Below are 23,632 nucleotides of genomic sequence, written 5' to 3'. Positions count from 1 at the left end.
GTCAAAAAATACCCGTCTAAAAAAAAGTTTCGTATATTATATTTGCACTTTCGTTATAAAAAAAGTCTTATCTTACAAGTTTCGCTGTTAGGTCCGATAGTGTTTTTGCTTCATAATATCTACATGTATATTAATATTTATACACGTATATATTTATATATACACATATATATATATATAATTATATATATATATAAATATATATATGTATATAATGGTATTGTATATCACATTAAAATGGACGTGTGTGAATGGCTTTCGCATGAATATGCCGTGCGCGCGTGTGTGCGTGTGTGTGCGTGTTTAAAGAGACAGACACCGAGATGATACACGACAGAAGATCATTCTTCAGTAAATGACGCGTGCGGCTGAGTTTGCAACACGCTAAATGCTCTATTATTATGATTTCATCGTGGGATCATCGTGGGATGCGATATTCTTTGGACGCGTGTCGCATGTCTAACTACGTCCAAGAGTAGGGGAACATCCGGCGGAGCGCTTTCGAGACATGAACTCTTAATGAGATGCATAATAAAGCCACCCTCAAATTCGGGAGGCGTGACGTGAGTGAAATTCGAAAACTTGAGAACCTGAATGAATGAAATTCGAAACCCAAAGATCCGAGAGGCGACAGTAAAGGCAACGATAAACTCGACTGATGCTCGTTGGAAACTCCGCTGACTTTACATTCGCGTCACCGTATGAAATAAAATTGCACACCGTATCAAAAGAGAGAAAGAAGGAGAGAGAGAGAGAGAGAGAAAAGTCCCGTGTTCGCTCTATCTAAATTTAGGACTCTGTTATTTCTGCCCACTCCAAATCAATCAGACGAACGATTCAAACGGCGTTATTAAATCAAACGGCTGAGCGCGAGAAACGAACCAAATGTCCAAGCGCCGAAAGTAGTTGCTTCGATCTTGCGGTTACAAAACCGCAGTGAGCAACAAGGCGGTGCATAAAAATTGCAAATACCGCGAGCAAATATTGACGATTGTTCGCGGTGTTCTTGCTGGTTACGTTCGCGAGTGTAAAAAATTAAAAGACACGTCACGTAAATCTCTACAAGTTTGCGATTGTGCATTGAGTGCCGGCACGCCATTATACATCGCGCTTTTGCGCATCGCCCTCTTTCAAATGATTCATCGAGACGTTTGTTGAATTTTCACGCGAACAAGATTAGTTATCGATGATGTACGAATTGAGCTGTGTAAAAATTGTAGCCGTAGTCCTTTAGGTCGCTTGATGAATTCTTAGGAGATCCGCTATTTTCTGTGTATATTCCGATTACACATAATGAAAAGTATGACATATAAAGGAAGAGTTTGCAGTTCCGAGCACCGGATAAACGCTGGCGCCAACGATTCACACTGTCCGATAATTAATAATCTAAGCAGTCGACATTTGATAAAAATGTCGCAGAGAGATCCTCGTTCGATTCTTCTTCTTCGGGAAGTTGCTGAACGATCGTCGAATGATAGAAGCCCAGCCCTGACAAGATCGCTTCTTGCGCAGCTAAATGCACATTCGATCACGCGTCTCGCAGTGACGAGAACGAACAACGGAATCGTCGTATGATCGCATTGATTTAATCACACTGCCGATCGCTCTTCGCAGTAGACGACAATACATCGGTTCTCCGGCGCGCTGCGAGCCTCCGTATTCATTGTGGACGGTGTCCTAGTCCCAGCCTTATGACTTCACCTAGAACACAAAGAAACCAGCCGTTTCGAAAGATTTGTCGAGGTTCTCCGCCTGCCATATGAATATGGGAACGTCCTGTCACGACTATTCGACTCAATAATATCGCAATTACAATTGCAAACCGGATGTACCTCAGAATCTCACATAGAAGAAACCAAGCGGTTGTAAAGGCTCGCCGAGATTTCACGTCTCTCATACGAATTTTCAAACATCCTGCTCTCTATTCCTGCTATATTCGACGATAGTAATATCGCAATTACGATTAAAAGCGAATGTACTTTGGAATCAGTTTCATAAGATGAAGATTGACGACGAAAGGATGGAATCATCAGTAATCAAGATTAACACGCGAAGATTCGCCGCGAGCGTCTCTCGGATCGGAGGAAAACCGACTTCGTCCTGTGACTTGTAGGAACGAAGACATTTTCTTAGCCGGAGATGCAGAATCATTTCCTCTGTCTTCCTCTTGTGTCTCAACCGATGTCGCACAAGTGATGTGGCACAGGTCTTACCTTGCGTAAGGCGGTGGTGGTGTTAGCGTTGGAGAAACGATGGTGATGGTCGTCGGGATAATTTGTCCCGAGGATAACGACGACGGTGTGCTAGCATTACTTAGTCTGACTAATTGACTAGGATTCAGCTTGATAGCATCATCGTAGCTCGGTGGTGCGTCCGTCACCGCTTCGTAATCCGGCGGCTTCTGCCTCGACATGCCGGACGGCTCCTCGATGGAGATCACGTGGATCGGGTCGTCGATCTTTAAAAGGAGAGACGATCGTTTGACTTACAGTCAACTTCGCAATGTCATGGAATTTCATTACGTAACTTCGCGGGCCCACGGACTTTCGCGTCATCGCGCTGGGCGCGCTACGAAGATCGACTCTCGAGCTCGATTCTAGCGTGTCTCACTAGCAGACTTTGCTGCTTCACTTCGGGGCCTGCTCGTTCCTGATTAGCTTCGTTTTGTCTCTCTCGATTTGCACATCAGCGGGAAGATCACTTGACTCGCGAGGAATTCCCCGAATTATGTAACTTCTTAACCTTGGGCGTCTCACGAATTCCCGACGCGTAAGTTCGGCGTTCGAACTAGATTCGGAAGCCGGCGCGCTGCCATGCCGCTCGGAGGAATATGTCACACGACTAATCATCGTGAAAGCGCACCGTCGCCCATGTTTCTATTTAAAGAATCCGGATCGACGTACCGGCCCCGCGGTTCCCGCGATACTCTACGCGCCGCGTTATAAGGATATTCACCCGGAAGTGCACATCGCGCTATATTCGTCGTAGGTCGTCTATAGATATCTACCTACGTATCCGACTCTTCTTCTCTCTCTCTCTCTCTCTCTCTCTCTTCCCTTCTTTCTCGGCTACTACCACTCTTTGGAAACACTGTGGCCGGCTGAATGTAAGTCGCGAAAGGGCGAGCGCGAGATACATATAGGGTGACGCACGAGACGCCAGCACTCGCACGGCCGACGAGAATAGCCCGGGTTATTTGCGGCGATAAAGAAAGCTTCGCTGGAAAATTGCATAATGAGCCTAAGTGGAAACGCGAGGTGAACGACTGTGACCCCGTCGCGCCGGCGGGTCCTCCTTCTTCGTGGCGCACGAAATTTCTTTCTCGGTAAGCGAGGTTCTCCCCGAGGGTTATCGCCATGCGATGGGCGCGACTTGGACTCGACGAAGATTCGGAGAATCGAATCGAAGCGATGGGTGTTTTTCTTTCTCCTTTCGAGTCGGAATCGGAAGCGTCAGATATGGAAATGACGTTTCCGTGTGGAAACGCTACGTCGTCTCGGTACACACACACGTCTCGTCACGATAATTGGGGGGGGGGGGGGCGAGAGTAACGTGACGTTAAAACGTAATTGAGTTCGTCGCGGCTGCCGTTGCGCAAAGCACCATAAGAGGTGTAACGATCAATGCCGGTTGCCGATACGCGAATACCCCGTCCAACAGCCAACGAAACAGCGAGCTTCGACGAAGAACCGTCAAGAGCTCGTATGAGAAAACCGGTCGGATAAATTTGATCCCAGAAAGGGACTCTAAAATCGACACGAATTCGTGACATCAGGAATCGTTCATCAGGGAGAATTCCTGCGCGTGATGAGTCGATCAAATTCATTCCCGGAAAGATCTCGGCTGTGAATCAAACACGCATGCCGCTTCCTCCTGCGACAAGAGACATCGTCTCGACGAGATGACATCTTTCAGCAGTTATCAGCAGGAAAATCAAAAGTATCGATTTCTCGAAATTTGCGACATCTCCACGAATCGCGGACGCTTGCGTCTCTCATGATGACGGGGAAACACCCTGCATCGTAAGAATGGATTGCGTAACGTCACGTATCGCAGCAGATGACGAAGACGGTATAATCCGCGATGTGTCATATGTTCGTTCGCGATGTAACCACGTACGTGTGTTTGTGAGCGAGCGCATGCATCTATGATTTAATTAATACAACAACGTAATCGACAGCGAGAACTAGCTCGTGATTGACAGCGAGTGTCTTTCGTGATCAACAACACCTCATCGCCCGACGCCGAATTTAACTCGCGCTTGGTCGGTCACGATTTAAGAAACTGCCATCGAAACTACGAGGCAGATATATTCAAGGATAAATGACGATATATATAGCCCGACCTACGGTTCCGGGTGAATATCCTTATAGCAACAATCGACATTAGAGACTACCACGACCTCCTTTACGACGTCGAGCCGACGTGCGCTATATCTTTTTTGCATATACAATGTAACGAAGCATAACGAAGAACGGACGGGCAAACATTTGAGAATGGACAGGCGGTTTATTTTGCCGCGGGCATATTCATCGACGACTTTTACGGGGAAAAAATATGCCTCGCGGATTAAATAGCCGACGCGAAACGGGCAGACGAGCGCGACTGCGGGCAAAAAAGAAAAATGTGCGTTGTGTACATTAGGAGGGAAAGGCTCGTTAAGTCCTTGGTAGATTCTATCAGAAGATCGTTAATTATCGCGAATATTCAGTATCAGTAGGAGCAACGTGAAACTCGTGCTAATGAACCGACAGTACAAAATCTTCATATTAACAGTCTATTGAAACTATCCTCGCAACGTCGATCGCGCGTGTGGCGAAATATTTGCCTGACGTTACGCGAGGTATGAATTAAGCTCGCATTAATAATACATACACAGATATACTAGTAATAGTGATTTTATAAGGAGATGGAAAGAGAGAGAGAGAGAGAGAGAGAGGCAGAGGCAAAGAGAGAAAAAGTGCGTGAAATCGACTTCAAGGAAGAACGAACCATCCGTGGAATCATTCGTAATATTTCCGCCATTCAAAGTTGAAAGGAGGAAACGCAACGGTAAAATGACATAATCGTAATTCCGGGCTGTTTTGTAGATAACAGACGAGCGATGATGATTTTTAACGTTCAAAACTTCGACGATGTCAGCCCGACGAAATATCAGGCCGGCGATGAAACGCCCATGTTTGCCGTGTGCGACGATGATTTATGAATACCGCGATTGTCTGATACGCATGAAAATTCGTTCCCCTTTATCTCTCCTTTCATATCTCCCGTTCAATTGCGTTCGTGGGAGAGGGGAGAGGGGAAAAAGAGGAAAGTATGAGCTATAGATCGCGGACGAGGTGTATTATCATGCTTCTTCTTATTCTGCCCACCGTCGGTAGTAATTGCGACTTACCGCCAGGCTAGGGGCCAGGCAGAGGGGGGAGGAGATATATCTATAGATAATACGCGCTCTCTTCGTGGTCTATAATAGGGGGTTGACCCGGATCGATCTAAAAGCGTTTTAATCCCCGGGGCCTTCAACCACGTCGGCGACTTGCATCCTTGCGGACTGCCAAACGAACGATAACGATTCGAAGCGTCGCTTCGACGCTTAGCGTCGCGAATATATCCCCGAGCGATAATCATTTTCACGAAAACAGGAATCAAAATTTCATTTCACGTTCTTCAACTTCCACGTAGCATTTTGCGCCAATCTCACTCGTCGATAGCCCTCAAATTCAATTCCCAAATCCGTCCGGATCGATAGAGCATGGTTGTGATATGTTTTTCTCCGTCTTCCGTCGCCCTCGACGGTGAGAGAGCGCGAGCGCAAATTCGATTTCTCCGAATCGATAGATCGAGGATTACCTGTGCCGTGATCGGATGATTCGTGTGTTGCGTGTGCGTGCTCGTTCTAGTTGGCGGTGCGTGCAGCCAACAGCACATTGCGGCGCAAATGAGGAGAGCCCCAGCGACTATGCAGGCGACTCCGACATATCGCACTGGCTCTACGTAGTTTTCCGCCAGGCCCAGCCAGTTTATGAGAGCCCCGACGCACAGAAGAACCATTCCGTAGCGATACGGGCGTTGCGACCTCCGAGATTCCTCCAGAGACATAGCTGTGATAGGAAAAATAACAAAATATTGTCTTACGTAAAATTCCTACGACGTGCTCATTTGCTCCTTTTTTAACAGCATTCTCTCTCTCTTTCTTTTTTTTCTCCGTCGTGCTTAGAAGAGAAACGCGATACTCGCGCAAGATTTAGGTAAGCACAGCAGCTCTGAACGTTGTACGGGATTCCTACGATTATTATGAGTTTATAGAGACGCGATATTGCTATTGTCAATATACGTTATTCAACATATATAATGTCAAATGACGAAATGTCTCTGTCTAAAATCTGTCGCGCGAGGCAGTTTTGTAAAAATTGCCTGCTTCGACGATAAAGCGTTTATAATACGAATAGAAAGCGCCTCTTCTGCTTCACGCTCTCTCACGTTTGTGACCTTCCTTCCTTTTCCCCAGAATGTTCTCTTCGAGTGTGGTCCTCTCGAGTGTTTTCGAATCACTCTCTGTATAAAGTCCAAGATAACTTTATCACGCCGAGAATCGTTTCTGTTCAAGTGCCAAGCACTTGGACTCTATCATAATACGCGTCGAGAATCTTGAGTTTCTGTACGACCAGATTATCGAAATTCGTTGATAAGTTGACGATAATGATGAGCAACGAAATATACTTGATGAAATAGCAGGAAATAATTCTCGCGTGGAAAATGCGATTCCATCCGCAAAGAAAGATCGCGAGTATGAGAGTACGTGACATTATAATATTTACAATAATATTAAATGCAAGAGAAAAGAGAATGATATTGCTCTCAAGAGGAACGAACGAGAACTGAGCTGCAAAATTCGAGGATCAATCTCTATTGCAACAGGAGACGCGATTTTTCCTAGAGAGAACACATTTCATCAGGGAACCCCAAGATAGATCCTACGGAGGATACTAAAGATTTACGATACTTGATCAAATATCTATTTATTGTTTGAAACAGAATTCGGGAATGAAGACCCTCGAACAAATTGGATTCGAAAAAATTCAAAAATTCCAATTCTTGGAACTGGTTGAGATATGATGTTTCTCAGGAAAAGAAATCTCCGAGAGAAAGAATTCGACGGGCACTCATCTTCGTGTATTATCAGTGTGAGTATCATTGAGGCAAACTACATCTTCATTAAGACGACGACCGTTGACAATATCGACGAAAGCAAAAAGGCACTTGCTGCGCGAGCGCCTTGACAAAAGACACGTCGCTTCCGAAAGTAGGTCGTTCGTACAAAACTCCATTACTCATCTGTCCTTGCGGCCATCGACGAGGGTGACAAGCAATGACGTCAGGAATTAGACAGATTGTAAATAATGCATCCGCGAAGCACTAATGAACAGGCGCAGCTCGATATATAATTTCGTTACGAAGACATTTACCAGTTAATTGCTAAGTACGTAGGTATCTAACTCTTGAAGACATTCGGGACAACGTGGAAAGCACGATGGGAGCGCTCCGTCGTCGAGATTTAATCAGTTCACGACTGACTGTTGTAAAACAAGAAAGCTAAAGAAATTGAACTCTCACTAAAAGTGAAATTCCGCCGCGTTGAAAATTGGACGACCGTTCGACGCACGTTAAACCGTTAGACGGAGAGTGACGATGCGTGTCAGAGAAAATAAAAAGCCGACGCGAATTTTTATATGCGATCATATCTCACACGTGATTTTCTCATTTATCGCGCTCAACAATGACCTTTCCGTAATGAGAATATGATAGGATACAACGACAAGCTAGAATATTATAGATGGACTAGATTGATACGACAATACACAAGCATTATTATCTATATATAGGCTCGAGTATTATATACGGGCTGTATACGTACAATTTTCGATAGATTCCTAAATTTATAACATATCACGACCACACAAATCTATCTGAGATAAAGTACAGTTTCTATTATTGTTTCATGTCGCTTATATTTGGAGTAACTGCTCCACACAATCTCGCGATTTCTCAGAATTCCAAGTTTCACCAAAGATGCACTGTTTATCGTGCATACTGGTTTACGCATCCGCGATGAAAGTAGCTCCTTCTCTCTCCGAGCGTGAGAATTTGATTTTCTCGGAAATCTTCGAAGCTTCAACAATCTGGCTGTATTTTTTCTTTTCTTTTCTTTTTAAGAAACCGGCTGTTGCGTGTCGATACTCGCGTCACGGCACGGCGCAAGTCGCAGGAGGAAGTAACGTAGGAAGAAACGAGAAATCGCTGACACATAGTAGATTACTCGCTAAAATCCGTCGTTGAATCAATAAATTATTCAGAAAGCCAATTCATCAGCGAAACTTGTCGCTCTTACATAATTCATCAGTGATGCTAGTGCGACTAGAAATATACATCGATTATCTACAAAGTAGGCTACATGCAAACGATTATAACGCTCAGATAAGTTACGTAGACATTAGTGCGCAGGGACGCGATCGATATATTCGTCTCGTCGCGCGTCTATACGCCTCTTCAGCCTCTAAATATTGTTTAACTATCGGAGGCGTTGCGTTCCGTTTCGTTTCGTTTCGTTTTCGCGTAACCGCGGCAAATTGCCGGAGCTTCTTTCGCGGACGACACGCTCTGAAAAGCAATTTGACCACCCGTTGTATATGCATATTACCGCGCGGATATTACATTCATAATTATCGTTGAGCTAATTTCCCCCTGATGATGTTTTTATACAAGAAGATTAAAACCAACGATTGTAACATTAACGACGAGTGAAATTTTCCACTCGACGGCTGTTGGGCTGTTAATGGGTAACGATAACGCGTTAATGACACTTCCAAGCTGGCCAATTACACACACGGATTAATTCCCGTTCCCTATCGTCATGATTCGCGTGACTCGTTTGACACGAAACCCGACGACGCGACCCGATATCACCCCTTTCGGGGGACGCGCTCGCTCACTCTGCTGTCGTCGCGCGCGCAAACAGCAAATTTAATGAATACGCCATACTGTAATTAGTTTACCGCTATGCTCATCCATGCTCTCGGCATTTATTAGGCAGAGGGTGAGATGGTGTGCACACGTTAATGACACTTCGGCGTTGTCTTTCGGCTGGCGAATTTCCCCGACAACTAGCGTGTCGCGTGACGAGCCGCCGTATTTAAGGCGACGCGAATTAACGAAGCGAGAAAGATCGCCCGGTCGCCCGTATTGTGCGTTTCCCGTCGCGTCGTCGCGCGCAATCGTAAAGATAAAGCTGTATTTTCGAAATGTTATCTCGCCGCGCGATCAACATCGGACTCGTTTGAACAACTTGACGAGACGTTGCAAAGGCATCTCGTCGCCGTGATATGCACTTGTGCACGTAGCGAGCACAACGGGGATACACGTATCATCAGACTCCATATGCGTGCACGAGGCGACGCGCGAACGCAATGACGCGGCCGCGAAATTAATTCCAATTTACATACGTACGCGGAGAGCGGCATCCAAGGACGTGACTTGTACTACGAACCTCCTCAAGACTAGCTAAACTATACTCAATGAGGTGCGCGAGTTGTTAGCTGCGCGCAGGTTGTCCTACGGCCAACCACTGTACGACGTCTTATCTCTTTGACTCTCTGATTACCGGTCAGTTTATCTTTGGTAACTAACTCCAACGCACCATCAAGACCCATTAGACCCAATCTCAGTTTCCGAGTTTCTTCTTGAACAATTTTGGACAATCTTAATCTTGTTTGATATTTCACGAGGATTCGTGATCTCTATTTGGATTGATCTTACTGCCTAGATATTTTATTCCTTTCTAAATCTTTATTTGTTTCTTTCTTTTTTTTCTTTTCAAAGGAATGAGGAAAAAGATTTTTTTTTTCTATAAACTCAGGCTTATTTTATCTTGTAGATATATTATAGTATGGTATATATCCTGAAAATTTTCCTGAAAATTGCGTGGCGAAGGTGAAATCGCGCCCGTGTGAGAAAAGGAAAGGAACGCTGGAATTTGAGAGAAACTGCTCTATTGACGAAATTAGTCACGAAATGCAGCACGAAATCTGATTCCCGCGAACGTCGAAGCTGAAACGGACGATCCGCTTCTCTTATTACATAGTATTACCTCGTTATATGCTTCGATTTTATTCATGACAACAAAAAACCGTTGCACATACGTTAAGCGGCTTGTAGGAAATTTTCTGCTTCTTCAAGTATATTGATTTTTAACCGCTTCGCATACGTGTATCTGGTTGGAATATGCAAAGTATCCCAAGGCCGCGCCGACGTTAAGTCAGTACAGGTAGCAAAACTGAACAGAACATCGCGGAGTAGACGGATTCTTCGAGTTGCGAAAGATTGGGAGTGAGGGGGGATCTTCTGGAAAATCAAGTTCCAAAAACCGGAACAGATAACGAAGTAATTCCAACGGCTATTTTGTTGTATATGCGGAATTTATGTTTGACATTTCGTTGAACTTCGTTGAACTTCGTTGACATATCTCCGATGCTGCAAAAATTGCAGTCACATTACGAGGAAACTATTAGTTCGGTGGTTTTCTGCGTAGTTTTGCGCGTATGTAGATATAATTTTATCGCAACATGTCATACTGAGCCAGCTCGTTATAAACAGAGAAATTGTTTCCGAGAATGGATAATAAATCGTTGCACGGCTATCTCGAGTGCCCGGTCTTTTTACCATATTTACCGAATTTGAGAAACATGTGTATGTGAATATTTTTAATTCACCAACTGTTGATTTCCGACTTGGGTCGCCATGCGAGCGCTCCGCTTTCACTTCAACGTGCGCTTCTTAATTTTTAGGTAATGTTAAAATATTATAATTTTTCATGAGAACGCGACTCTCTCCCACTGCTTGTTATCTTCGTCTTATCTCGCATGTACGATACAGTCGCTATTTTCGTAGTAAACTGATCTTGGAACGAGAAGAATTTCTCGATAAGAATCGCACGATAAAGATGATCAAAGAACTCTGCGCGAAAGAAACACCGTGGCACGGTTGCATCAGGCTTAACTAATTTTATTTCTGCCGCATTCAGATCCGGATTCTTTATCGCAAGATTGTTATTTTCTCTCTCTCTCTCTCTCTCTTTCTCAGCAGTTCTCGACGCGCTCGGCGAATAATTACGTTGTGCAAAATGGAGATTTAAATAGAGACAGTGGCGATCTCCGATCCGGTGTGGAAATCATTTATGCAATATCTGAGACCTACCGTTGACGTAATGAATAGATCGGGTCGCGGAGACTGCTCGAGTGTATCGATATAAAGATGTATCAAGGTAAATTTAATCGCTCGATTTCCCATGGTACTAGTCGAGGGCCGAGAGCACAACTTGAACGCCGACATGGCCCAGTCCGCGGCACATTTTAATACCTCGCTACTTTTTCACGACTTCCTCGCGGTCGTAAAAGCTGACGCGGATGATAATGAAGAGAGAGAGAGAGAGAGAGAGAGAAAACGAAAGAGAGCGAGATACGTTCTTGCGGTAATTATCAACAAATGATCGTGAATTTGCATTGTCGTGCCACTCGGCCAAAAATTTTTCTCACGTACGATAACTGTCTAGCTGTCACACCTTGCATTATTCGCAATGTTACATGGCGCATCGAATAGAACGAGTAGAATTTCCGACCACACAGCGACTCGATCGCGAGATGAGATTAACGAAGACCCGGCAATTATCGCCCGTTTTAATTGACTCCAACACGATCAACTTTCTACGAAATCTGTGCCATCGAAATCTAACGCGCGAAATCTTGCTTCAACCGATTGCCATGTACCTGCCGAGAAGAAGTCGTTTGATATTTTCGACGAACGAGTAAAAGTTCGACGGAAATGAGTAATCATCGCGGCAGATCGATGATAATAACGTGCCGAGGGGGAGGGAGGCTGGCCCGTATCGCTATCGGACGCATGTACGCCAGTTATAAATCCGTCGTCCAATTTCCAAATAATACGAAAAATACTATGATGTATAATCGTCAGAGAGATTCAACAACGACACATCGTTCTCGCTCCCTATAATTAAGCGTAAACATACTCTTACACCGAGCGTTAAAGCAGCTTCTTCATTCTTCGCTGCCTGTTCATTGTCCGTCAGTTTTAAACGCTTCTATTTTTGCCCTCACCTTGCATAAGAAAGAGTCAGATGCTATTCGCCGCTAAGACTACATCTCACGTTCGTTCACACCGTGTGGCGTACCACCACACGTGTTGCGTACGACGCGGTGTTTGTCGGGAACAACATAAACAAGTGCGACGCAAGTCTACGTGCGAGTGCACGAATAGATTGCGACGTGCAATCACGCGAATCGGGCTTTGCATTCTCCGGAGCGACAGTGACAACTTCGCGCACGCGAGCGATTAAAATAGCAATAAATATTGTGCGGATTACACGGGCTTGACAACAGTCGCGCGACGTGTAAACACCGCTCGGCTTGTGTCTGTGATTCGTCGTCTGAGTCGCGAGCGTCTGAGTCCACCTCGGCGTCGTTCCGTGTTTTCAGACACTATCCGCAGAACCTCGGCGCGAAAGAATCAATATTACATTCGAGTGTGTGCCAAACTGAGCGCGATAGCGTCCGTGAAAGTACAACGGACGTTTTTATCATCGCCGAAATATTACACAGCCGCGATAGGAGATATACGTAGGCCGCTGCCGGAAAAAAATCAATACCCGTACAAAGTACACAATTGTAAGCGCGGGCTTCGACGGCAACAGAAGCGCGAGGATGTCATGCATTATTCTGTGAACGCGCGACGTTGGTCGTCGGCAAAATAACGTCGGTAATATCCGTGTCATTAGCGTCGATCGTTTCAGCGCAAAAACGGTTAAATATAGCAGCTAATTGTGTGTACACGCCGCGACACGAAATGACATTGCCGGGTATTTGAGGACAGATAGATCCGCGCGCAGTTGGGAAAAACACAAACGGGGAAGCATCCCTCCGCGATATAACCGGCGCTTTTCGCCGGTAAGTCCAAGAAACCTGAAGAACGAGCGCGCACTGGGCGCGCTACGTTACGTTATTTGCCGGTTAGCGAATCGATCCGTCCCGTGCGCGCTTCCGTGCAGTTTGCATTTTATCGAACCGTTCGCCGGAACGCGTATGCGTGACGCTCGGATCCCCCCTTCTATATTTACGTGCGTGCGTATTGTACGTGCATGCACCACGAGACGCATTCGGTCCCCCATGAACCGGTCAGAAACCGGGGAACTGTCTTGCGTCAACGGCTGGCACGACCGGTGCAACTGTTACATGGTTACCCGTCGTTCACACATGGTTTAACCTTAACCTGGTTTTGCGCACCTCGCGCACATCAAATACGGTAACGATGGATAAGTAAGTAGTCAATTTTGTACTTACGAGGCGCTATCGCGTACGAAACCGAACGAAATATTCGACGAGAGAGACTTTACTGTCGCCGCCGCCGCCGCCGTCGTCGACGTCGCTGTATTCACGTAATTTTCAACGCGAGGTGTAATTTACGCAATTCCTGTTCTTATCTTCCTGCCTGCCGTATCGTTGTTGCGATATCACGAAACTCGGAATTTGTAATTTTTCACTACGTGCGCGGCGGTGATGAGAGATAATGACGAACGGCAAAAGTAAAAGTGAAAGCAAAGAAATACGTATAGAATATTTCTATCCTCGGTCTCGATAGATTTGTTGCTCCGAGATGAAAATACACAGAAAATAACAGGTGGATTTAGGCTGAATTTTGTCTAATGCTTGTTATATTTACGCGTTATGGTTTATCCTGTTTTACGTTTTTCATACTCCTGTCAAAAGAGTCATTCATTTATTCATTTTTATAATTTACATGAGGTCGAGACTCTATGAATACACTTATGCATGTGTGGTGCATGTAAGCTCGCAAAACAAATTTAAAATCGAAATTTAAAGCGTTCGAAAATAATTGTCGTTTCTCGCGGTTTCTCGCACGAGGAACAACAATCTCGCGGTCGCGTTCACGCGACTCATGCGTTTATGCTCGATACTTGCATTATCATGCATCTACGCAGAAAAGTTTTGTTGCATTCCTATATATTTAACGTCATGCAAAAGTTGATCGTGACTACAAAGATTCGACGAAGAAAAGATGCAGTAATAATGTATTCACGATGAAATGAGTCACTGATACAGCGAGAGTTATCGCGCCTCTATAGACTCAACATAAACATCAGCTTCATAAATCCATGCAAATTTGTGCATTTTTTCTGTTGTTCCTCTGTTAAATCGCTCCTGCTTCATAAACGACCAGGCCGAAGTCGTGAAATTTAAAAGAATATATATATATATATATAACAGAATAAATAAAAAAATATATATATATATGTATAACGAGAAAATTGCATTAGAAATTATTCTTCACTATTTTCAAAAACCTCATTTTACTCAGCTTAGTCTATTGACATAAAAATGTTATTTGTAACTTTGAAAGCAGCTTGATCGTTATCGCGGAATTTAGTTCACGCAAAAAAAAATGTCGTAATTATTTGCGCAAGATTTGCTTGAATACGTGCATCATTTGGAAAAAATTGACGAATATGCAAAGAAGCATTGGAATATCGCGATAAATTGGTGGTAATACGATATGTGTGCCATTTATCTTCTCCAGTCAACTGGAATCGTAGGCAAATATTTCTCATCGGTGAGTTTAAAACGCAAAATATACTCGCTCGCAATTTAAATGATTACTACAGCTGCGGAATATAATCAATACGATAAGAAGATCGCGCTAATTCTCCTTACGAAGCGAAAAAATGGATTCACCTTTTAATTTCGTAGACATACAACTATTCGAAACGTCGTGAAAATCACTAACAATATTTCGTAACGAGTTGCAAATACCAGATACGCACTGATAAATATCTCGTAATTATCCTTGAACATCGTCATATGATTGCTTAATTAACAAATCAAAGAACTCATTTCCCACTTAGTTATATTGGAGTCTTAATCAACGTCGTCTCGAGCAAGCAACGTGCATGATCTTTCACTTCTTGCGACGCTTTACGCATGAAGATGCAGAAGCTCAGCGAAAGAGTTAGAAAAAGACGTAAATACTATTACGATAATAGTGAAAATCATCCAGCTTCCTGATTGCTCCACATAACATCGTTTTCATTATTCCCTACTTTTCATACGTTCTTCAAGAACGCGTTATTATACGTCTTCGACAAACTCGCTCGTGTTTTGCTGAAAAACACGTTTGAAAATTTCTAATCCTGAAAAGGAAGAAGGGTAAACATTCGACACAAATACTTCTTTTGGATATTATTCATCGTTGCAAACTCACGACCCTGACAGACACTCGTCCACCAATCGAGACGATCTTATCGATTGCGTGAATAGCGGGCTTTTTGAATAGATCAACCGAGACAAACGTGAGAGAATACTGCCTACTGCCTAGTTGAGAAACTAAGTGGTTCAACGTTCTTTTCGTCGTCAAGCTTGCTGGGAGGGAACTTGTCTCACCTGAACCGATCCCTGCTGTGATGCCAGGCAGCTTGACGCCGAAATTGACGGGAATTCGTCGCACGCACGTTTTAATACACTGAGTCCCTGATTCTCTGTCGATCGGTAGTCGCTGCTCTTCTGTGCATCAATGACGAAGGGGCCCAATCGTTTATAACGGAGCTGCCCTCGTGATGCACCAAGGCAACGTAACTCCCACGACGAGGACTCGGCGCAGACTGACGCGGCTACCGTTTTCGCGGCCTGTCTAACCCACGCTGCCAGTTACTGCTCGAGTCAAGCGAGGCTATAACGGCGTATCATTCATGTCAGCTCGGTTTCTTCAGTCAATGTGCTTTTCAAGCTGTCGCACGAAGTAACGGGTCGACCGGGCGAGACGAATCTTGCCCGAACCGCAATTCGTTCATCGTGATTCATTCGCAAGTTGCGCGCATCTGGTTGTGACGTTGTGAGAGACAGCTAACGGTAAATGAAAAGAAAGTTTTGTATCTCCGAAACGACTCAGCCGATGTTCATTATTCGAGGGGCACAAAGAAAAACGTCATACTGGTTCTATCGAAAAGACGCGCGTATCTTTTCACTTTGTAATTGCGACTGTTTTCGAATTATTTCAGCTCGGATACATCTGCAAAACAGGAAAATCTTACTAATTGCATTTCGACACTCCAAATGGGAGAAGAACAAATCACCGCATCGGGAATTTCTCTCCGATAATTCATTCTGCGGGATTTTTTCACTTGACTGCAAAAGTTTACAAGGAGCAAATTACTTTCTCGTGTGTCATTGATGTGGTTTTACATTCATATATTCTTTTATAATTAAGAGAAGAGAGACTCGCGAATGTGAAACAAACGATCAATATGTTATAAATACCGGTATAGATCAAATTAATTAATTCTGTTAAATTTCGAGAGAGAGAGAGAGAGAGAGAGAATGAGAGAGAGAGGGGGGAAAGGGGGGAGAGAAGATGACTTATCATTGTAAGCAGAAATTAATGTCACTAGTAATCGACATAGATTTCCTCATTTGCATTTCGTGGAAGCCTTGAATTTCCTCATACTAAAAACCCGCGATTGTACCTCGCCTAATTGCTATGCATTCCGAACTAAATCCACGAAAAAATCCACCGGGGAAATTTTTGAGACGTTAATTAATCAATATTTGTCAGCGGTGCGGCAGAGCGAGAAATCGACAGCAGATTGATAACGAGGCAATATTTCCGAAGAACGATCGATTCGATGATCGCGTTATCGATAACAGCATCTCGTTCTGAACGACGGTACAATTAATGCGTTCGCGTCGACGGATGAGGAAAAACGAAACTTTTTATTGAAGCAGTATTTATTTATAAAATGAGCAATATTCCTACCTAGCACAATCCGGTTTTAAATCAAACTACACGATGGTATCAACGCTATCAACGTTGACTCACGCGTGAAACGGACGAAACATGCCGCAAGATCACGTTGTAAAGGAAATGTCTAGTTCATGTACTGTTTGCTAACGGTCGAAAGAAAAGTTTTAATAAAAATCCAGCACACCTCTGGTATATATGTGATCATACCTGAAATAAATATTTTAGAGTATGCTATCTCTAATGATATAAACTGAGAGTTGCACATATGCAAAAAAAAGGAGTATAATTTTTGCCATTTGCTTTACAAATAATAATATCACTAACGGGGAGTTTTAGAAAAATGAATCATTTCTAAAGAAGAAACGTTCCTATCATTGAATATTTTATCGTTCTTAAGAGAAGAAAATTCGTTTCTTTTCTCTTATTGAGATATCAGTGACGAGAGTGAATCAACACACAAGTGTCGTAGAGAGATTCGTGTAAAAAAAAAAGTAAAAATAATCAATATTTTGAAAAGTAAAAATAATCAATATTTTGAAAAGTAAAAATAATCAATATTTTGAAAAGTAAAAATAATCAATATTTTGACTGACAACAAGAGCGAGAAGAAGTGAAAATAGCTTGTTGATGCAGTTCCGCTGAAATGTGCGCATATAACGTTGCATTCGGTGTTTTTCATTCATCAAAAGTAGAAAGGTGTGTAACGATCGAAACTGCAACAGGTGAACAACCCAGGAGCCAAGTCTAATCTATTTACGAACCTGTTGTCACGGACCGGTCTTTGTACAAGTATGATTCAACGGATATCAAGAATAATTTTTATCACGCTCGTATCTGTATCTCGTGCGATACACTTGTGGCGATGACAATTTTCGAGTGGATGAAAATAATAGGTTCGAGGTTCATAGAATGGTTTAGAAAGTCTTGGCTGTGGGTAATTCAACTCATTAGCCAGATAACGGATCACATGTTCGTGTTCGATTCGTTACTATTAAACAGGAGATAATCGCTGAATTAATGTTATCGTACGATCGATATTTCGAGGCTGCTTTCTCATCTAATTAATGAGATGCTCCATGGAACGCACGTATACGAAACTATACCGGCATTCAAAGAAGAAACGTTCGTGGTAGATGTAAATGCAAATGGCGCGAGATCGAGACAAAAATTATTTGCGGAATCTCGAAACATCTCGCGCGGTCAATTAGTACGTGTCCAACTGCTACGCTATTTATTGAACATTCGCTTGACGTTTGCATCTCATATGGTGCTGTTGATTTACCGTGAAATACGAGGCCGACAAGCGTCGAGAAAGAAGCAAAAAACAACGAGCGCTGTCCGCCAGACAAGTCGTGCATATGGATATCGTTCTTCGCGCGTCCCCCCTTTCTCTCGGTCCCATTCGTTTACCAAGGTCATCCAGTTTTATATGCGGAACTGTTTATCTGTATAGACATCATTTTGAGTACTCGTAGATTCTGCACTTCCTATCGGTACCGTATTCAATACGTAATACGTCTAAATATACGCTTTGTTACTCATTCGCACATCATGTAGACGCAATCGATAGATTTCTCGATGCGATTATTCTTGTTGACGCAATTTGACGTAATTGAGATACAAAGCTTAGTAACTTCACCTTTCATCTACGAAAGAGCATTTTATGTTGAAAATATCGACTGCAAAAATGTGAAAGTATTGGACTAAAAAGCAATCAGCTCAATATGCTTCAGAATGCTACCTAAATAATTCTCGGATTTTTCAAATAAATGTAGAGTTTCTCAATAATAAGATACATTACAGAGAATATAAAAACTTTGCAGAAATAATAATAAATAATTGTTACAGAATATATAAATAATCTATAAGAAATAATAAAATCACAGAAACAGCTAAGTACTCCAGATCGATTTCTGTCACTTTAATTTTATACACTTTCGGTATTTATAATGAACTCATATTCATACAGCTGTTTCTGCTAGTAAGCAGCTGCCACATCGATAAAATTCAGAAATGATCTAAATAATCAAAAGCACCAGTAGTATACTTTGCATACACATAATAGAATTACAAACGACGGATCAGAATGCCATAATTTTCGCTGAAAGTATGCATTCACATATCTCTATAGCATATTTCTTAAGCATACTTATCAGCATTTTTCGAGTATCATGTTCGGTAAAATTCACCATTACATATACATATATATGTCCGCATTTATTGATGAAATTGATTTGTTTAAAAATTATAACGATTTACATATATATCCACAAAACGTTTTCCTACCAATAAAAAATACATGGTAGTGTTTCTAGTGAAATTGTTATAAACTAATATATGTTTTCGATGCTATCATATTTCTCTTGATAGAAAGAAATAACTGATAGTTATAACTGGATAATTAAACAATATTTGACTGGTAAGGCTATATTCTCGAAAACCGTTCCATTAGACGATTAACTTTGCGGACGAACTCACATTGTTATTTTAAGCTAACTATGAGAATTCGTTTTCGGACAGCATCCGGGCGCCACAACGTTTGCAGAAGTGATTAGAATATATTACCAATGTTTTCCCGCGATTATCTCGACTCTGATAAAGGAAAGTTTTCAACTCAATCGGTGATCAGCGCGAACGCGAATATACTAATATACTATATGTATATGTATGTAAGGTAAATATGAGCGCACGTAAATTTTAGAAAGAATGGAATCGGAAAAAAAATTATTCCTACTTCCTACATAATCCATAATATTATCTGTTATCTATAATTTGCAACCGATGACCTTGCACAGAATCGATTGACTTAGCGCTATACAAATATGAATGTAAAAAGTGTAGAACGCTAGCATATGGAGATAAAAAATTGATATTACAACGAATACGTTTTAACGACTTTAAAGAAATAAAAATGCACACGAGATAAAATATCTCTCACGAGTGTATTCAAGTCTTACGTAAGACGTGTAACTTTTCGCTCCTGAGCAAGCGTCTGTCTGTACACGTCGAATGAGTGGAAAAATTTGAGCATGTGCAAATATTTGCAGAACTGGTCAAAATATCTCGCGACCGACATTACTACTGACATCAGGAAGGAGCCGCGACACGTCCTTGTCTGCAAACGGCGTCTTATCGGATATCTAAAATGTTTCAGCTGGAAAATCACGTATATTATTGACCAAAAAACATAGGTATATCTGTGCGTGCTGATAGGTAATCACTTGACAAACAGTATTAGCCATACTTGCAGATAAGCATCGTGAATTCGTTGGAACAAGACGTGAGATAAATGTATAATAGCACGTATACGCCTCGTGACCGCGGTAATCCATGCAAATAGCGTATTTATATAAAGATAAAATGATGCAAATTTTTATAGAATTCGCTCGTACAATTTTTTAAAATTAACTGCGCGTTAACGACTCGTGAGAGAATTATATGTGTATGTATTTCATATACACACACATATAATTATGTGAGATATGAGATGAATTTTTAAATTGAACGTAATCTACGTTGGCATATTAGACGATTGTTATTTCTGGTTAAATGGAAGAGTCGCCGTAATTATGTAAATTACAAATAAGCTCAGGTCGCGACAGCTTGCGCCATCGCATAATGTTCTCGTAAACAGGTCTCGCCGTAACGTTTCGTGCGTCGTACTTACGGGTCGAGAGTAATTAGACGAATTAGTTGAGTGATAATATAATTTGGTGAATTAGATGAATAATATATACGATAATGTGTGTAATTAGATGTATAATAATAATATAATTAGATAATTTTTTCAATTTCTTCATTCTTCATCAAAAGTTTCTATAAAAATCTTGATTTAAATAATTTTTAATTGTGCGTTTTTATGTTATTGTCGTTAATAAAAAAATATAAAATAATTTTACAAACAGAATATATGAATTTAAGAAATAAAATAAATAAACATAAATGATAAATATATACGTAGCCTTATCAAGTTCTCAATTAAATATTTTGAAGTATATTCACATTAAGTCGATAATTTTTAGGCAATGGAAGACAAAAGAAGGATCGAATGAATAATCACGTGATAGTCAGAAAGCTTATATATTATATTCAATATGTATAACATTCGTGACTAAATATAAAAAAGCGTATAATAAATGAAAAAAATTACATTTATTCACATAACTTACTAACGAGAAATGATTCGTTGATCGGCATTGTTTCGACGTCTATCGACAAGTCATTTCTCGCCGAGCAGGTATTACTTTTTACTGTGTTTTGGTATTCACATACGATACACATCGCAAAATTGGATTAATTATTTAATAAACAGTAAGTTATTAAAACTTTAACGTGAGCTTGGTAATTAAATCTTATATATAAACAAATCTTACAGACATATCTTATTATATTTATTATAAATCTTATTCACTGTACACATATATACATAGTTTATTAGACAAAATTAATTTTATAAAAGTCTTTGTCTTTTGTATCAGATACAGTTCCTGGTTCTCATGCTGTCACTGCTACTGGTTTCTGAATTTTTTCTTTCGTACGACCTTTATCTTGCTCTGGCAAATCTTTTGGCACTTCTGGTAGCAAAATATCCTCTGGCACTTCAGGAGCTTTCTCCTCAATCTCTGTTTCTAACAATGTATCCAATTCAGCTTCAATTTCACTTTCATCCTCCTCAGTGAGCGCTCCAGACAATATTTCGTCTATTTCCTGTTGTTTTTCAATACCCTCTCTTGTCTCGTCCATAACCTTTTCAATCTCATCAATGGACAACAAAGCATGTAGTTGTTTTAATGCATTATTACCAACTTTTAGGCCATCAAGCACTTTTATCTCAATTTGAGCATATTCTAAGTCATGCACCATACGTTCAAGATTTTCCAGGTGACCATCCGTACGTGACAGCACTTGTTCTTGAAATCTTTTCTTGCGCAAGAGAAGCAATGCACGGCTGCAAATGTTAATAATAATTCTAAATCTATGATACAAGCAGACACAATGCTGTGAAATAAAAAATATAATAAAAGATAATAAAGACTGATGTTTCTGTACAATGTCTGGAAATAAAATAATTTTTACTTACTCTTTCTTCCCATTTTTCAAAAGTTCCTTCGCGAGCAAACGTTCTTTTTCCAAAGTCTGCTCAATCTTTTTTTGGTATTGTTTAATTTTATCTCTTGCTTGTTTCAATTGCTGTGTAAACATAAATACGAATGATCCGTGATAATTTCGAGGTTATAATGTATTAATATTATCCACACTTAAATATTATATCAAATATCATTTCCTGTTTGTCATATATTGCAAATCGAATATTTGTTAACAATTTGCAGATGATGTCAACCAAAATCAATAATAAAGGAATGACTGAGCACTTTCGGAAAAGATAAGGTTAAATCAGTCACTTACCAGGATCGCCTTGTCCTGTTCGGTGACGCGACTCTGATGTTTCTTTTTTGCGAAAAAGATCCCCATTTCGGTTATAATGTTACGGAACGCGAGTCACGAGTTAAATTAACATTCGATCGAGTCAATGTCACGTTTGACAGTTGTCGATAACCTCTTTATGAGCTTGGAGGCAACCATCTTGGCCGTTCGAGACATTAGGCCTGTTCGTTTTGTCTGCACTGTTGAACTGGTGCATTAAGTTAAAGTGAGACAAACGTAGGTTTTCTCACTTCAACTTGTTGCACCGTTCAGCAGTGCAGACAAAACGAACAAGCCTTATATCTCATTTATCGTTAAATCGTATATATTACTTGAATATAAAATATTTAACTAATCTGTCGTTCAATTGTAATTGAAACCCAGTTAACCCATTGAAATCCAGTAAAGTCATTTTAAACAACACGACTGAATAATAGCGGCAAACAGAAGGCTACTTTTTTATATTTCATATTAAATAACTGAATGCTTCAGATATATAATAATGTGGCTATGAATATTAAAAAATAATAATTCTATATATGCAAATATATATTATAATACAATAATTATTGCAAGATATAATTTATCACACACACACACACATATACACATACATACATATTCATAAATATAAATAAAATTTATTAATTCACTATGTCACTATTGAGATGATGTCGAAAATAATGATAATGTTGAAACTGATGAGGACGATTATTTTTATAATATAATTTATAATATAATTAACATTTAAGAAAAAGTTCATAACATACTATGCGTATGTAAGCATAAAACATAATATAATATACGTTGCTCAATTCAATCTAATGTCTTTGGCTTTGCATCCTACCTATCAGTGTATTGATAAACATTACCCGAAAATATAGTGAATCTATGAATTATTGATCGGAACGATCACGATCAAACATAGAACGTGTGTAGTCTTATTGAATTAAATACAAGTTTGTTAGTCAAAAATTATGTATATGCAATCACTATTGGATAAAACTAGATTACGTTAAAAGATCAAACATTAACTGTTAAAACATCAAGTAATTGTATTATTTCAATAATCTTCGACAAATATTTTTCGGAGATTCTTTGCGAGCATTGCGTTGCTCACACATGTGCGGACATGTTTCCACATGAGAATATTCGCGAAACTTTGCTCGAATCGTCACGAAGCCTTAATCGCGCGAATTTAATATTTTCAGTAATATGACTCACCGTCAAGTCGAGAAGACATTGTTTCTCGTCGATAGAGATCACTGTTTGCCTATCTCATTATTTAATTCCACAAAAAAATGACAAATCCTTCCGATCCGATGTTAAG

At 41.1% G+C, this 23,632-nt stretch overlaps 2 protein-coding genes across 4 annotated transcripts; both read right to left on the bottom strand.

The window, feature by feature from the left end:
- Positions 1 to 48: 48 nt before the first annotated feature.
- On the bottom strand, positions 49 to 23,632 carry LOC105186777 (uncharacterized). 3 transcript variants are annotated; one of them, XM_011147210.3, is made up of 4 exons: positions 23,527 to 23,632; positions 5,851 to 6,101; positions 2,214 to 2,458; positions 49 to 1,701 (listed from the first exon to the last, which is right to left on the bottom strand). In XM_011147210.3, exons 1-4 carry the CDS (start codon positions 23,543 to 23,545, stop codon positions 1,698 to 1,700), a joined length of 519 nt encoding a protein of 172 aa, XP_011145512.1. In that variant the 5' UTR covers positions 23,546 to 23,632; the 3' UTR covers positions 49 to 1,697. The 3 variants fall into 3 exon arrangements, with proteins under 3 accessions (XP_011145512.1, XP_011145515.1, XP_011145514.1); XM_011147213.3 differs by lacking the exon at positions 23,527 to 23,632 and adding an exon at positions 15,522 to 15,729; XM_011147212.3 differs by lacking the exon at positions 23,527 to 23,632 and adding an exon at positions 9,054 to 9,723.
- Vps20 (vacuolar protein sorting 20) lies at positions 21,300 to 22,496 on the bottom strand. Its single transcript, XM_011147209.2, has 3 exons — positions 22,285 to 22,496; positions 21,959 to 22,068; positions 21,300 to 21,826 (listed from the first exon to the last, which is right to left on the bottom strand). Exons 1-3 carry the CDS (start codon positions 22,348 to 22,350, stop codon positions 21,373 to 21,375), a joined length of 630 nt encoding a protein of 209 aa, XP_011145511.1. The 5' UTR covers positions 22,351 to 22,496; the 3' UTR covers positions 21,300 to 21,372.

The sequence above is a fragment of the Harpegnathos saltator genome, unplaced genomic scaffold (assembly GCF_003227715.2).
Source record: "Harpegnathos saltator strain DR-91 unplaced genomic scaffold, Hsal_v8.6 scaffold534, whole genome shotgun sequence".
In the NCBI taxonomy this organism is placed as follows: Eukaryota; Metazoa; Arthropoda; class Insecta; order Hymenoptera; family Formicidae; genus Harpegnathos; species Harpegnathos saltator.
The sequence above is the reverse complement of the archived record's forward strand: the minus strand, read 5'-3'. Positions and strand labels throughout refer to the sequence as shown.

Bases quoted from the DNA above. Each gene is read 5' to 3' on its own strand.
- Vps20 (XM_011147209.2), bottom strand. From the start codon at position 22,350: ATGGGGATCTTTTTCGCAAAAAAGAAACATCAGAGTCGCGTCACCGAA. The intron at 22,069-22,284 runs GTAAGTGACTGA...ATGTTTACACAG, and splicing joins AACAGGACAAGGCGATCCTG to CAATTGAAACAAGCAAGAGA. The intron at 21,827-21,958 runs GTAAGTAAAAAT...TAACATTTGCAG, and splicing joins TTGAAAAATGGGAAGAAAGA to CCGTGCATTGCTTCTCTTGC.
- LOC105186777 (XM_011147210.3), bottom strand. The intron at 2,459-5,850 runs GTAATCCTCGAT...CTCCTTTTAAAG, and splicing joins ATCATCCGATCACGGCACAG to ATCGACGACCCGATCCACGT.